The sequence below is a fragment of the Populus trichocarpa genome, chromosome 6 (genome assembly GCF_000002775.5).
Source record: "Populus trichocarpa isolate Nisqually-1 chromosome 6, P.trichocarpa_v4.1, whole genome shotgun sequence".
NCBI classification, from domain to species: Eukaryota; Viridiplantae; Streptophyta; class Magnoliopsida; order Malpighiales; family Salicaceae; genus Populus; species Populus trichocarpa.
Window position 1 is genome coordinate 24,690,345 of NC_037290.2, and position 15,574 is coordinate 24,705,918.

Genomic DNA, 15,574 nt, shown 5'->3' on the forward strand with positions numbered 1-15,574 from the left:
AGAGAGGAGCAAGGAAATTTCAGTCTAACACTGTTTCCTAAGTTTGTTTCATCTGGAAAGCACCAGTAGTAATTGTAGTCTAGATATATTTTATAACCAGAGAAGACTAATACATACGCCTTCGATCAGAGAGAGGGGAAGAGGGAGAGCATGACGGGCTGAAACATAAAATTTCCACAGCAGATACAGAAAGAATCTGGAATCTCCTTATCATAATCAGACATTATCAGCATGAAACATCTGGATTCATTAACTTTTCTGTTCTAGAGCAAGTTCGTTTTTAAAAAGCTAAACCCCATAATTACATGAGAATCATTTTTGTGATGGAGCTCAAGGAGCCAATATGTAATGCTCTTCAATTGATCTAATTAACGGCTAAGATCTGCTAGGGTAGCATTCTAACTTTAATTTGCTCTAGAAAATTTAACTACAATAGCGACGAATAAAAGAAATTGTGGTTAAAAAACCATAAAGACGGATAACAGAAAGAGAAACGCTAACATTTACAATACAAGAAATCAAAAGCCTCTACTTTTAGGGGCATCTCTGCGCCAAGCCTGCCCGGGTGAACCATACGCTTGCCCTCCACTAGATTGATAAGCAGGATGGCCATGGGGAACAGGCTGAGGAGCCACCCAGGCGCCTTGCTGCAAAGAGGGGGCAAGATTTTGTTGACTATGCATCATATTCACTTGAGGCATGGCTGGAGATGTTCCTAATGGTGCCATTGTCTGATGTGCCGTTTGCTGCGCCATGTGGGCTCTTAGAACAGGCTGCTGCACACCATGCACATGGGTTGACTGAGGGTGTGTACGATGATGTTGGGTTTCTTCAGGGTGCCACTCTGGCATATCATCATCGTCATCGTCATCATCATTCCATGGCTGCATTGGTGGAACATTAGTTTTAGGTTGGCCATATCTGTGAACAAGCTCCCTCAAATCTACGGGACGAGATGGGGTCTGGGGATATGGTGAATTGAGAGGGGGCATTCCCGATCCCCTAGTAGGATTTTGGTTTGAAAACTGCGACCTTGATGCCATAGAGTTACTAGAAAAGTTGAACTCAGGTAAATCATCCTCATCCCGGCCAGCCGGTGGGCCAAACCCAGGAGGCACATCATCATCGTCTTCATCAGGTTGGGGGTTGGGATAGGCTCCGCTACGAGGAGGCAGGGGATGTTTTGATGCAATATTCACATTCATATTAGTGTCCTTTTCTTGGTGCTTCCTAGAAGTGAAGTGTTGTTGCTTTTTTGAGCTGTGTTTATGGTGTGATGCAGAGGTAGGTGATATTGTTGACGTTATTTGAGCTTTTCTCCATACAATAACACCAATTAGACCATTATCAACAGCATTAAGGGCCTCAAGTTGGTCCTTTGGGAGGACCTTGATGAGCCTTTCACGTGTCTTTAAATGAGGTGGGCATAAATAAAGTTCCACTCCATGAGCAGGCTCAGCAAAACCCACTCTCTCATCCAAAACATAGGAATCCGCCACCTGCAGCAGGCAATTTCAGCCACAACTTTACAACTGAGAAAACCAGCTGAAGAGTGATCAAAGGCAACAGAACTTTTCACGTTTCTTACCTCTCTAAGACTTTCCCTCTCACTTTCCGTGGACCCCTCCTTGCAAACGAAGTGCACGACCTGCAAGAGCAAGAGAAAATTTATTTAGCAACATGAGAAAGCAAACGAGGCCTTTTCAAGTTAAGCTAGAATAAAATAAGATATATATAGATGCTCCCTAAGGCATCAGATTTCATGGGCAAAAGGGGGTGCCAGACACTGACAGGATTCAACCATGCCGTGGCTATATCAAATTAAGTAGTTAATGGACTCGAAAGATATTTTATGTTCCATCAATATATCCCGAGTACAAGAGTATTATGGATCTGCTAAGATTTCTGGGAAGATCTCCTAACCAAGCAATGGCATCCGTTAAATGAATATTCCAGGATGATTTAGCATCTTTGCACACTCTTTCCTTTGGAAAGGGAAAGAAAAGCTTATCTCTGTTCGTTCTCATCCAGCAGGCAACAAATGAAAGCAACTATCTTTTAAGCATAGTTTTACTGAGAAACGCTAAAAACAAACTAGTTATTGTTTGCTTGAGACTTGAGAACCAACGGCAAGTGGCGTTTCACAGATTCTGCAACTTTCTTGCACATATTATTTGTCCCAGTAACTAACTTTATTCAGCAATTGAAAAATCAAATAATAGGAGGTAAAATTTTGGTTAATCCTTTATATAAACTTTTATCAAGCCATCCAATCAAACAAATTCTTATTAAGATGTCGTTCACCACAAATGTAACGGCCAAATGCTGCAGAAACAGTTGAGTGGGATTAATAAGCAGGGATAGAAAAATATCCCCCTTTTCTGGACAAAAGTAGCATAACTGAAATTTAGTACAGCAAAAAGAAACGTGAGATACCATAACAGCACGACTTCGTGACATCGGAAGCTCCTGGAGGAACTTCTCAAATGCATCAAGTCTGACTCTCCCTTTGACCTCAACGAAGCCAGACCACTCTTTCGCAGATGTTTTGTCACCACTGCAGCAAGAAAATCAGATCAGCAAAAAGTAACAAGCTTCACAATGACCACCACATAATTCATTAGAAACACTACCCATCCAGTGTAACGCATGCTTGGACAGCGGGAAATTACAAGTTTTATTTTGAATGTAGTGACCCCATAAAATATGATGAGAGACAATTTCAATGCTATATCTGCATCACAAGCAAAAGTTTAATAGGCAACTGCATATATGCTATTAATGCTAGGTTACAAAAACACAAACCTTTTAAAGATGCCAATAACCGAGGCCATGATGGAAATACTCAGCTGAAGTAAGCCTTCCCAGACATGTTCCCCCTTCGATACACCAACAGAGGGTGTCGTTTCTGATTCTACATGAATGTTGACGGATTTCCCATTAGCTTCAGGTGATGTGTTAGTTACCTCGACATTATCAGATTTTTCTGCAGTGCTGCCAACCAGATCCTTTGCAGTTGCAGCAGGAGACTTAGCTTCTGACACATCCTGTGAGTCATCATTGTTGGAGCTGGGTGTTGCTTTTCCCGCATCCAAGGGTAAATTTTCAAATGGTGGTTCAGAATCAAGGGATTCCATGAATTCATCTAGAGAGACAATTGGAGGAAGAAAGTCCGCATCCTTCAATACATCATCCACCATAAGTCCTTGCATCAAATCGGTCCCTTCACTCGAAGGAATTGTAAGCGTATATGAACCCTTCTTGTCTTCTAAATTTCTCTTGTCATCAGCAGCATTCACTTTGTCTTTCATTTGATCAGATTTGGAAAGCGGAGAGGCTTCCTTCTCTTCTGATTTTGGTGGCGTCTGAGTAAATGAACTTGTCCCAACAGCAACCTCCATTGTGACACTATCTTGTTCAACTTCAACTTGAAACTCACCTTTGTGAGTTTTCTTCACCAAACGTCTGATATCAACATCTGAATCAGGCAAAACCACCATTTGAGCAAGCTCCTCTGCTTTTGCCATCCGCCATTCTGAAAGCTCCTTGGATGCAAGTTCCTCCGCGGTCATAGAGCAGAGCCGCCCTGGAGTAATCTCTCCTGACATAACTTTTTCTCTCAGTTCCGGATTACTACGATCCTTCAAATTGAACAATAGAGACCTGCCCTTCTCCTTGTACTTCTTGTTCACTCCTCCAAATAACTTGAAGAGTTCTGCTTCAATTTCAGAAGCCAAAAATTGGGGATCCTGGATTAGTTTTCCAATATCTTTGCTGATATGCTTCTGGCCTTGCTGTGTTTCAGCAGTTTCAAACTCCTTTTTCTCTGCCATCTCTGCATCAGGTTCCAATACCCAGGACAATCCATTTCCCTGCAACAAATCATCTTTTACAAAAAAGCTGTCACTAAATGAAACATCTTCATCACGGAAAATGACACTGGATTGTAATCCCTGTCCATCATGGTTTGAGGTCTGTGTTGAATAACCAGCATTTCCATTAGTGTTCGAAGTTTCCTGAGATGTCTTTGGGCCATCAGAATGGTTTTGGGTAAAAGAATCGTCCTTTGTGGGCAAGGATTCCTCGGGCTCATCAGACATATGGTCAACAGTACCAGCAGCACCAGGAGTTTGTACCATAGGTTGAGTCTCTTCGTGTTTCTGTGCTTGAGCACTTGCAGCCTCACCTTCAGAGTTCTTTCCAGAACTTAAAGTTTTATCCTTCTGTTGAGAAACCAGAGCCAGTGCATCTGCTAGTGATTGCCTTAGCTTGGACCTCACAGAATCAGTCTCATTGCGAGCCCTTGAAAATGGCAGCATCTGTCCAGTTTGATTTTTCTGAACAGGTGATTGCTGTGATCCAGCTTTACTAGAAGCTGGCCTCTTAGATGGTGCTTGAGGACGATTTGTCCCAGAAGTATTTGGTGCTGGAGTTGGCATCAACCACGGCCTATGTTCCATTTGCGCTACCCGCTTGGGAGGCATTGATAACTTCTGTGACATAGAATTGTTGGATGAAGGTTCCATTGGGGCCTTTCGCTTGCTCAATAGTGATGGCTGCTGTGATCCAGAAGAATGGAACATGGTATCCATGTCTCCCAGTTGCCTCTTAGGTAAGAATTTCTCAGGTATCAAATTGTACGCGCGTGGTTCCATATGTCTTGTTTGCATATTTGGTACAGAGAAATTCTTCAAAACATTGTTATTACACAAAGGTTCTGACAACTGTACTTGGTTGCTTGATATTGACATCTGCTGTGATAGTGCGTCAGTTGAACTTTGTCCCGGTCCCATCCGTCCCATTTGCATGTCCGGCATGGACATCTGTTGTAATGCAGGATCATGTATTCTGGATTCCATCAACCCCATTTGCATTGATGAGTCCAACTTGTTTGAAATGTGTTCCAGCTGACCCATTTGGATGCTCTGTACTGATAATTGCTGTGATACTAGATTGTTGGACATGCTAGGCAATCAACATAAAAGGAGTGCAAAAGTCACTGCAATACAAAGCAGTCACTATTAGTTCCTCAACTTAAGACTGATAAATGTCAATGTTACATGTCTAGATCATTCAGAATAGAGACATCAAGGTTCCAAGAAAAAAAAATCACGTGAAATGTTTAGATCTACATCTTTTTACTACAATAAAATGTCACTCCAACAGGCACGAGTGCCAATAACCTACATGACTTGTTTTTGGACGGTAAGCTGCAAGGAATCTTCAAATGTGTTTTCATCACTTGGTGGTGGAATGCCATTGCAAATAATTACTCTTATGAAAAGTACATGATTCAGAGAATCAGAGTCATGTATAATGGCATCCCACAGTAACAAGGAAAACGGAGTAATTTTGTTTGGAATTCTCAGAAGAGAAACATGGATTTTGAAGATGATTTCTTGAAAAAATTAGTATTTTAAATGTCACAAAAATCCTTTTCAATTAAATATCAACTTTTATTCTCAAAAGCATTGCCATCTCTAAAATCAGTACTGACACATTTTACATAATTTACCAAGATTTCTTGTCTGAGTGAGCTCTCAGAACCAATTAGACTTCATCCAACTTTTTAGCTGATGAAATTATATTTCTTAAATGAAACAGGTGTTGAACAGGAAGTCAGTCATCTGGCACGATAACTCTTTTTTGAGGGTTACAACTAATGAATTTTTTACACAAATGACATTCTGTACTCTATATTCTTTGCCATAGCACACAGCAATGGCTAGTTTGAAGTAAAATTAATAATCCAAAGCTCTACGTCGATTGGCCACAATAAGAGGATTATAAGGAACCACTATAGCTAGTAAAAACGAACATCAGAAATTCAAGTAAAATACAGCTTTCCTTTGAAAATTTTCCAGCTTTAAACCTCTCCTTTTATTTATTTGAAATTTATCAGCAATGCTGAAGTGATTTAATTTTACACAAAGATGACTGCAATGATTCATTTCATCTTTTGATCACCACACATGGCTTGTTCATTCATATCAAAGACATTGTGCGAATGTACAGCTATTAGACACACAACGACAGCATGTAAGCCGCATGCACATGCACATACCCATTTATCGACTACCAAATTTCCACAAGTATCAATTATTTATAGAGATAAAACTGCAAAAACCCAAAGAAATGTATTGAAATATAGATGAATCCATACAAAATGAGAAGCCATCGCCAAGTGCAAATCCCATCTAAGCAGGGTTCCAAGAGGGTGTGTTCTTGATACAGTCTCAACCTTCAGCACTTTTGCATGAAGTGGCTGCTCTCAAGACTTCACCCATGAACTTGCAAAACACACTTAGAATTGGCATCCCAATGCTTTTACCACTGCACCGCACAATGATTCCCATATCTTACAAACATGATAAAAAAAATCCACCAATCAAAAAAAGAAAAAAACTTCCCAAATAATGGGCAAGTTCAAGGTAATTTTTGATAAGAGGAGATGCCACCCACAAGTTATAAAACCGCATGCAACATATTTGTTACGGTTACACTATAAAATTAGTCTCATTAAATAAAAAAAGGAAAGAACTCAGTACCAGAAAATCACATATCGACGAAAGAAACAAAAAGCTCAGTAAACTCTTATTATATCGAAATACCCTCAAAAAACAGCAAATTTCAATTCTAGTTAAAACAATTATACAGAAACATTCAACATCAGAAAACCAAAAAAAAACTAATTAAAAATCTAATCAACTGTCTCAAATTTTCCAATCAGGTCAAAGGAATGAAGTAATCAACAAATTCGATTGGTAATCCCTAATTAAATTCACGCATCCACACAAAAAAAAGCAATCAAACTCGAATCAAGCTAATAACACATTTCTACAGTATACTCAAAACCCTAATTTCACATCAAAAGGCACCGATTCGCCTCTCGTGAAGCATAAAACGCATGCAAAGGGGGTATTGATTTCCGCTAATAGTGATGCAGCGGTAGTGAGTTCTACCTGATAAGAGAATCGCGCGAACTCAGTGAGTCAGAGAGAGAGACGGCAATATATAGAGAGAAAGGCTTTGGCTTTTAACTATAGAGAAAGAGAGAGAGATGAATAGAAACCCTAGAAAGCTAATCTGAAGAAGATAAATACGGAAGGCAATGAGTTTTGTAGTGACTTTTTATATTTTTTCTAGAAAGAGCTTAGGATGACACGTGGATTTTTCTATGTGATATGAGACCTCCTTAGAGCAACTCCAAGGGGTCTACTAAATTGGAAAAAGCGAAAAATTAATAAATATTATTTTAACTTTTTTATGTTTGTTTTATATGTTTAAAAAGAAGTACTTAAATAAAATATCAAAAAATATTATTATTATATATTTCTTAAAAAATAAAATAAAGCTAATAAGAAAATAAATTATATTTATACTATTTAAAATATTATTTTATCAATTTAACATAACATCTTTCCTTGAAAATGCTCTTACTCACGTGATAAGGACTTCCGTTTCTTTTGGTGAATTATATTGATTGCATTGGTTTTTATTGAAATTATATAGATTACTATTGTTTTTTTTTTTAATTGTGCAAGCCTGCCATTATTTTTTTTAAAAAAAAAAGATAATGCTTCTTTTAATATATATATATATATATATATATAAAAGAAAGTAGTTAGACAATATTCTTTATCAACAAAAAAACACTAAAAGAGAAGAGAAAGTAATTATTGAAATAGTGTTTTGTTTTATTTTTTATTTTTTATTAAATTTTAATTTTATGTTTCAATGTTTTATTTATTGAAGATTCAGCTTTTATAAATTTTTTTCAATCTACTTTAATAAGGTTGTTTTAGACACATTATTTGGGCCGTGATTTGATAAATAATTGACATGAGTTTTTTTTTTATTATTAATTTTTTTTTTAATTTCATTCTTCAACATTATATTAAATGAGAATTAGGCTTCATAATTTCATTCTATTTTATTTTTATGGGGTTATCCCCATCTCATAACTTAAATCACGGTTTTAATAGATTAATCATGGTTGATTATAGTTGTTTTTTGTGTATTTTTTTAGTAAGTTTTTTTTTTAATTTCATTTTCAATACTCGGTTGATTGTGAATTGAGTTTCATGATTTGTTTTAATTTTTTTTCTATTAGGTTATCCTAATCTCATGACCCGTGTCGCAAGTTTGACAGGTTGACTCATATTATTTTTTTTGTTTATTTAATTGATTTTTGCAATTTCATCATTCAACATTGGGTTTTCTGAAATTTTGTTTCATAATTTATTTTGATTTGTTTTCTACATAGTTATCATGGTCCCATAACTCAATATGTGAATTAGTAAGTTAATCCAAAACGATTTAATATGTTGTCTTCTCAATATTTATAAAAAAATCTCATCTTAAATATTTAATTTTAGTCAAACTATATTTTTATTGATCATTCAGGTTGTCTATGTACCAACTAAAGAGATTGAATCACATCATATCAATCTAAATGGTTTAAATTTTTTTCTATTAAAAAAACATTAGCAACACCTATATATTTTTTATATTAAAAATATTAATCTGACCCGCAACATAATTCAGACCAATAATATAGTAACTTAATATCTTGAATAAACAATTGTTTCAAGACAAATAAAAAAAACTTTTTGAAATAAAAAAAAATGTAATAATATTTTTAAATGGATCCCATATAAAAATATTTAGCTCGTTAAATCACTTGGGTCATCAAGATAGTGGCTAGGCTCCCATACTAGAATCTCTTTACATGTAAGGGTACGAAACAATTTTAATTTACAAACCAATCATTATAATTTAATTAACACTAAAAAAAAAACTAGAAGAGTAGGGGAATTTATATTACCATTCTTCACAAAGTATTATTCATTATAATATTTTTTCTTCTTCTTCTTCTTTTTTTTTTCAATTTCAATTCCAACTTTTGATGTTAGGTTCAATGAGGATTGAACTTTCATATATTTTTTTTAATTTACTTTTGATGAGGTTATTTCAGGTTCATGATCTAAACCGTGAATTTAATAAGTTAACTCGGTTAAGTAGATCTTTTATCCTTTTTTTAACTGATTTTTTCTCAATTTTATCCTTCAATATTAGGTTGATCGGGAATTAGACTTCATTATTTATCTTGATTTGCTTGTTGTGATATTATCCTCGTTTCATGACCTGAGTCATGGGTTTGGCGGGTCAACCTTGGTTGACTCAAGTTATTTTTATATCCTTTTTAATCAATTTTTTTACAAAATTTCATCTTTTAACACTTGGTTGATTGAGAATTGGGTTTTGTAATTTGTTTCAATTTGCTTTATATTGAGTTATCTTAATCTCATGACCCAGATAATAAGTTTAGTATGTTAACCTAAGTTGACTCGAGCTATTTTTTTTGTTCTTTTTTTTGTTTTTATTTTCAATTTCACCCTTCAACATTGAGTTTATTGGAAATTAAATTTCACAGTTTGTTTTGATTTACCTTCTATAAAGTTATCATGATCTCATGACTCGATACGTGGATTGACAAGTTAACCAGGGTTGACTCAAATCGATTCAATATGTTGTCGTCTCAATGTTTATAAAAAAAATATTATCTTAAATATTTATCATGGGTGAAACTACATTTTAATCAGTCATTTGGGTTGTATTTGGACCCATTAAAAAGACCGAGTCACATCAAATCAATTTTCACATAGTTTAATTTTTTTTTCTACTAGAAAAAAAATTAGCAACGTCTAGAACTTTTTTTATGTTGAAAAAAATGACCCTACCCACAACATAGACAGGTCAGTAGTTTAGTAAAACACTAAAGAGTGTAGGTTTTTCACTATGCATTTACCACTATGCATCCTCTCACATTTTACTGTGGATCTATTGTTCAAAATTTTAATTTTTTTAATTTCATTCCCAAATTCTTTTCCCTGCAAGTGCATTTTTTTTGGACGGACGATCATCCATCTTAACTGCAATAAAAAAAATAGCCTACGCACATGAGCCTTACAAAATGGGTCTGGTTGGCTGGCTTGATTTCTATACCCAACAACAACACCTGGTCTTTTTTCTTTTTCTTTTTTCTATTTTTAAAATTATTGCTTTTTATATGTTTTTTTCTCAAATTTATTTTTATTTTTATTTAAATTAAATTCATACCCCTTTTATTTTATTTTTTGCTTATATAATCTCTTTTAAATTAGTTATTTTATATGTATTTAATTTTTTAAGAGATTTTTTTGTCTTTTGAATAGATTAAATTAATTTTTTAAAATAAAAAAATATTTATTTTCATGTTATGCAACCAAGTCTCATAAATTTTAAATTTTAATTGGTAAACTCGCCGACGAATTTAATAATACTGTTTGTGACAGTCTTGGGATAACGCATCTTGATTGTGTTGCAACAAATTAACAATCCATGCCGACAAAATAGTAAGTAGCTGCACTGTCAAATCCATGCGGATATATCATTGCCTTCAAGCTTGTATTAGCTAGAAAATCTTCAATCCACAATAATATAAACAAACAGAACTCAAATCAACAGATCCAAGTGAGTTAACTCAGCTTTCATTATTATAATTGGAAAGTTGTTCGAATTTTTGTTGCAAGATAGAATAGTACTACTCAGTGGTTTAGCTGTTTCGTAAACCATTGAAGAGATTGGCTGATCTAAGAAATTAAAGGAAAGGAGACAAGGAGGAGAAACATCAGCAGAGACATGCCAAATGGCAATTGTTTCAACTCTTTTGGTGGCTAAAGGGCAAACTGGAAAGAGAGTGCCACACAGATTCTTAAAAGAGATTTTTGATCCATGAGATTCATAAAAAGAGAAGAATGAAAAAAAAATTTACAGCATAATCAAAATCGTAATTATTTATGTATGATATTACTATTTTGTGTTATATAGAGGATCAAAACACTGCACCAGCCCCGTTTTCGACCCGTCTCTGGCTAGAACTTAACCCAGAGAGAGAACCTAAAAGACTTTCACCGACCTCACTCTTGCAAAGAGGACATGATGCATTGATCTTCAGCCACTTATCTACACACTCCTTGTGAAAGAAATGAGAACATGGCAGCTCCCTCAGCTCGTCATTGTTTGCAAATTTTGCCAAACAAATGCAGCAAACCTGTCACAGTTACAACATTAAATCATCAGTATTGATGTCAATAACAAGACCTGAGACAATGCACCATGAATATCACAACCAAGTATCTCAGAGGATCACAACAAGAATCCTCCAAGAATCTGAAAGCACTCACTGCATCTTCTCCCGAGATCACTCGTTCCTTTTCTGTTCCTGCAGCCACGACCCCACCATCACTAGCTCCTGCACTGCTATCCTCACCATTTCTATTTTTAATTAACTTAAACTTGTATGTTGGCAAGGCATCAATTGATTCAGTTGTGGCTCCCCTTGTCTGTGTCAGATCCTCTCTATATCCAAGAACGGAAATTATACAAGGCAAGCAACAGCAGATTGTTGCACACAGAATGAAGGGCATAGCGTATCCGATACAGCTAAATGTAAGAAACACTATACATAACCTGCAATGTAAAAGGATGCAAAAATGAGGGTGAGCTCTCTCGGATGCCAGGTAGGAAAGGTGTGATGAATACGACATGACAATACCTGTACAAGTTTGGAGCCTCCTCAGCAGATGAGTGGCCTCCAAATATCCACACATTGCCCACCACAAACCAAACTGCGAAAAAGCAATCCAAAGCCATTTTGAAGTATTCCACCAAAACCTTGAGTCTGCAAGCAAAAACTATATTTGGAACCAGACATTTGTATGTTCAAATAAATTAAAGGAATTCGCTTTTTATTCATCAAAGGTTTCGATGACTGGCACAGAAATCAAAGCCAGGAGAAACCAAAGCATATCATGCTGAAAAAATAAAACAGGCAATCCAAAGACCACTTCTCAAACAGCTGGTACACTTAAGTGTGTGTTTGGTAATGCAGTGCAGGTGCTTTTATAAAAGTGCGTTTGGACTGAAAAAAATCAAATTGATGCTTTTTTCAAGTTCTTTTCTATGTTTTCAGCATTAGCATATCAGAATCATCCAAAAGCATCAAATTGATGCCTTTACAGCCCAAATGCACTTTGAAAAGCACTTTCAAATGCAGTGTAGATGCATTACCCAACACTACCTAAATAAAAGGCCAGTTAAAGATCAACCTAAAACAGGTAATCATTTTGAACTGAAAAAATGGTTGCTGTCAAAGAAGCACTGGAAAATCAGAAAAGGGCTAAGATGCAAATTCCCCAAGTCAAATTTGAACACCAATATGAATATAACACCAAACCCAAACCCAGCTGGTTTTTAAAAATTGACTTAAAGCCTAAGTGCTATAATTTCTCAACCTTGATGTCAACTATTTCAAAATAGAAATATCCATCCTAACACCATCTCCGCAAAAAGGAGGAAAATAGAAAGTTGGAATGCTTGCCATCAAACAAAAAAAATAAGATTGAGATCAAGAAAAGAATTAGGAAAATCTGTATGTATCCATGTCTATTTGAAATATAGTAAGGGTAAAGGCTAAAGGATGAGACTGTCTCCATATTCTCTTTCCCAGGACCCACTTTGGTGTGAACATAACTAGATAATTCCCAATATCTTTAAAAAATCATCTAAGAGTGGGCCAGTACGGATGAATTACATGGGTGTCCAAACATTAAGTTAGCTTTTGATACCAAATAATGTCCATACCCCTTCAAAGAAACACTGAACCGAGCATGGACTCCCAGCCCATGTAATGCAGCTACGTGCTGGGTTTGCACGAAGCTCCAACTGCAAAGTGCAAAGTAGCAAAAAATTGCATAAAACCAAACAAACTGGATGACACCGTAATCTTGTACATGCAATTGGACAGGACAAATTCATTTATCCAACATTGAAAATATAGTGTATCTGAGCAATATATGTTTTGAAGAGAAAAATGACAATTACAATGAGAAGTCATACCTTGCATTTAGTACTGCATTTTGGCTGCCTCTAGGTGATGTAGTGGCAGATCGGCGATCATCGCTTTCTGAATTCCTACTGACTGAAAGAGAAAATGGTCCTGCAGGAACATTAATATGTGCAGAACCCTGATGATTTTGGGCTGAGTCTTGCTCCAAAGACTGGTTACGATAACGATAGCGCCAGTAAAGAAGTGGCAGGGTTGCAACACATCCTGATGCATAACCAACAATCCATGCAAACAATGGTGCATGTGGATGTTCATGTCTCGACACAGACAAAACAACAATAGACGCAACAATCTGGCTCAGCGTGAGAACTAATTCAACAGAAATCCATAAACCCGAGTTCAAGGGACTCCTGCGTCGACGAGCTTCTCCTCTCCTTATTAATGAGGAGCTCCGAGAGTTTGTTCCATTAGACAAAGATGTTGAAGGCTGAGTACTGGGTGCTCTCACACCACTCGAAGGTCTGTCCTCATGTGATGATGCTTCCAATCCACTTGAAATTCTATCATGAGATGGTGACCCAGGAACCTCGATGTTTCTTGGTATGTCAATAATATGCGCACTACTGTTAAGATTCTCTGGCCGCTCCATTAACAATGGGAAAGTGTCAGTCTGACTTTCAGAATGTAGTTCCGTTGAGGGAACATCCATCTAAGTCCACAACACGGCTAAAAATGACGAAAGCATAGAATCACCAGGACAAAATTACAGCTTCAGTCTCCACTCCTGTCCCGAGATTTAACAAAGATATCCTACTGAAACTTAAATTACTACACACCACAAGCAGCAGATAATTTAACAATCCCGATTCTGTTTAACAAGAAAAACACAACGGTATCAGCATCAAGTATTTCTTAGCTGAGAAGGCTTAGCAACTCATTAATTCAACACAGAAAATTCAAGCCGCAATCCAAACATCCTAATAACCCACTTGGCCCAGCTAACTAACTTAAATCATGAAAAGTCAAATAACCCAAAATTCTTAACTTCTATCTTCATGGGTTTTCTTCAAAACCCAAATATTAAAGATCAAAATTTTGTGCTTTCGACCACCAAAAAACGCTAATGCCGAACCTTTTCTTCCAAAAAATGAAAGATCAAAACTTTCAATCAGTTACCTGTTCAAGAACCCAGAACAACACCGACCCCACATTTAGTATCCAATTAAGTACTCAATTACCACAAATTCTATCTCAACCATGTAAATTGTATTAAAAACTGAATAAAAATTTCGCTAGATTTATTTATTTTTTAAAGTAACTTTCCCATCAATCCATTTTCTTTGATTAATTCACTCGATTTTCTCAATAACCACACAGATTATTTAATATCATTAACCATTAATTACTCTAAAACAAGACAAATTTACCGCTTCCAAACAAATCCCCAATTATGACAAAAAAAACCTAATTTTCAAAAAGGTTGACTAATCACGAGGAGTGATCAAGTAGATACCGAAAAGAAGTTGAGAACGGCACGCTTTTTGGAGGAAGGGAGAGAAGATCGTAACGCACCAGATGGAATTGGAGCTGAAGAGGAGAAGAAAGACGAGAACGGTGTCGCTTTGGTGCAGAGAGTGAAAGAGAGAGAGCTGGTAACTTTGATATTTTAAAAAAAATAAAAGGAGAGAGAAACGAAAAGATAAAGAGTCAGCTTTGGACCTCCATTGCTTCCCTACCTTGTCTGAGAATATTTTATGTTTTTTTTTTATTATTATTTATTTATTGAGGAAACGAATTTCTTCTTTTTGTTCCTTTCTTTTCTTTTGAAGAGATATTCCATGAATCAATGGGGGACTTCGTCGTGAGTAAAGTATTTATTTTGCCCTTATAGTTTATTAAATGTTTCATTTTGACCTCTATAGTTTGAAAAATATTTCAATTTCAACCACCCTGTTAGCAGCTTAACGATGCCCTAAAGCATGTGAGATTTCAAGTTCCCGTCCCTTCATTTGTCAATATTAGAGTATCACATCCATCGTAACAGGAACTTTATTTATTATCCTCAATAAAATACATGTTCTTGTTCAATACTAGATACAATTCAATACAGTATATATTACAAGATTAAATATTTTAATTTTAGTTATATTTTATTAAATATTAATTTATTTAATTAGATGTGTGTATAAACATTTCAGTTTCTGATTAATAATTTTTTATATCTAATAACGTGTTGGAAAAACCTGTATATTTATTTTTATAATGGAAAAAGATATTTAAATCAACCTGATTTAACTTATTAGCATAGAATTGGGATAACCCCAGGTGAAGGAAAGTGAAGAAAAAAAGCATAGGGACCAGTTAAAAAAAGACAAGTGTTGAAGAAAAAAATTAAAAATAAATCAATTTTATAAAAGAATCTAAAAACGATCAAAGTAAACATGTGTTGGTATTTGAAACCTGTGATCTTAGCCATGGGGTTGGGACTTGCCCATAGAAGACAATAAAAAACAAATAAAAAATCTCAACAAAAAAAATATTAAGTGGTGAAATTGAAAAAAACACAATAAAAAGCATAAAAAACAATAAAAATAACGAGGACCGCATTTAACATGAAAATAAATTAAAAATCAAATGATGAGGAATAAAAATTAAAAACAAAATTTAATTAGTAAAAGGGTT

At 35.5% G+C, this 15,574-nt stretch overlaps 2 protein-coding genes across 5 annotated transcripts; both read right to left on the minus strand.

The window, feature by feature from the left end:
• Positions 1 to 383: 383 nt before the first annotated feature.
• On the minus strand, positions 384 to 7,125 carry LOC7471561 (uncharacterized). Of its 3 annotated transcripts, none has more exons than XM_024604478.2 (6): positions 6,963 to 7,111; positions 6,164 to 6,333; positions 2,806 to 4,999; positions 2,437 to 2,557; positions 1,589 to 1,648; positions 384 to 1,499 (listed from the first exon to the last, which is right to left on the minus strand). In XM_024604478.2, the coding sequence occupies exons 3-6, from the start codon at positions 4,962 to 4,964 to the stop codon at positions 519 to 521; spliced, it is 3,321 nt and encodes a 1,106-aa protein (XP_024460246.2). In that variant the 5' UTR covers positions 4,965 to 4,999; positions 6,164 to 6,333; positions 6,963 to 7,111; the 3' UTR covers positions 384 to 518. The 3 variants fall into 3 exon arrangements, with proteins under 3 accessions (XP_024460246.2, XP_024460247.2, XP_002309587.3); XM_024604479.2 differs by having other exon boundaries at positions 6,164 to 6,358; positions 6,963 to 7,108; XM_002309551.4 differs by lacking the exon at positions 6,164 to 6,333 and having other exon boundaries at positions 6,963 to 7,125.
• A 3,555-nt stretch (positions 7,126 to 10,680) lies between these two features.
• LOC7495741 (E3 ubiquitin-protein ligase At1g63170) lies at positions 10,681 to 14,675 on the minus strand. 2 transcript variants are annotated; one of them, XM_002309552.4, is made up of 5 exons: positions 14,465 to 14,675; positions 12,943 to 13,760; positions 11,600 to 11,725; positions 11,229 to 11,514; positions 10,681 to 11,095 (listed from the first exon to the last, which is right to left on the minus strand). In XM_002309552.4, exons 2-5 carry the CDS (start codon positions 13,599 to 13,601, stop codon positions 10,877 to 10,879), a joined length of 1,290 nt encoding a protein of 429 aa, XP_002309588.2. In that variant the 5' UTR covers positions 13,602 to 13,760; positions 14,465 to 14,675; the 3' UTR covers positions 10,681 to 10,876. The 2 variants fall into 2 exon arrangements, with proteins under 2 accessions (XP_002309588.2, XP_024460207.1); XM_024604439.2 differs by having other exon boundaries at positions 14,406 to 14,648.
• Positions 14,676 to 15,574: the final 899 nt, after the last annotated feature.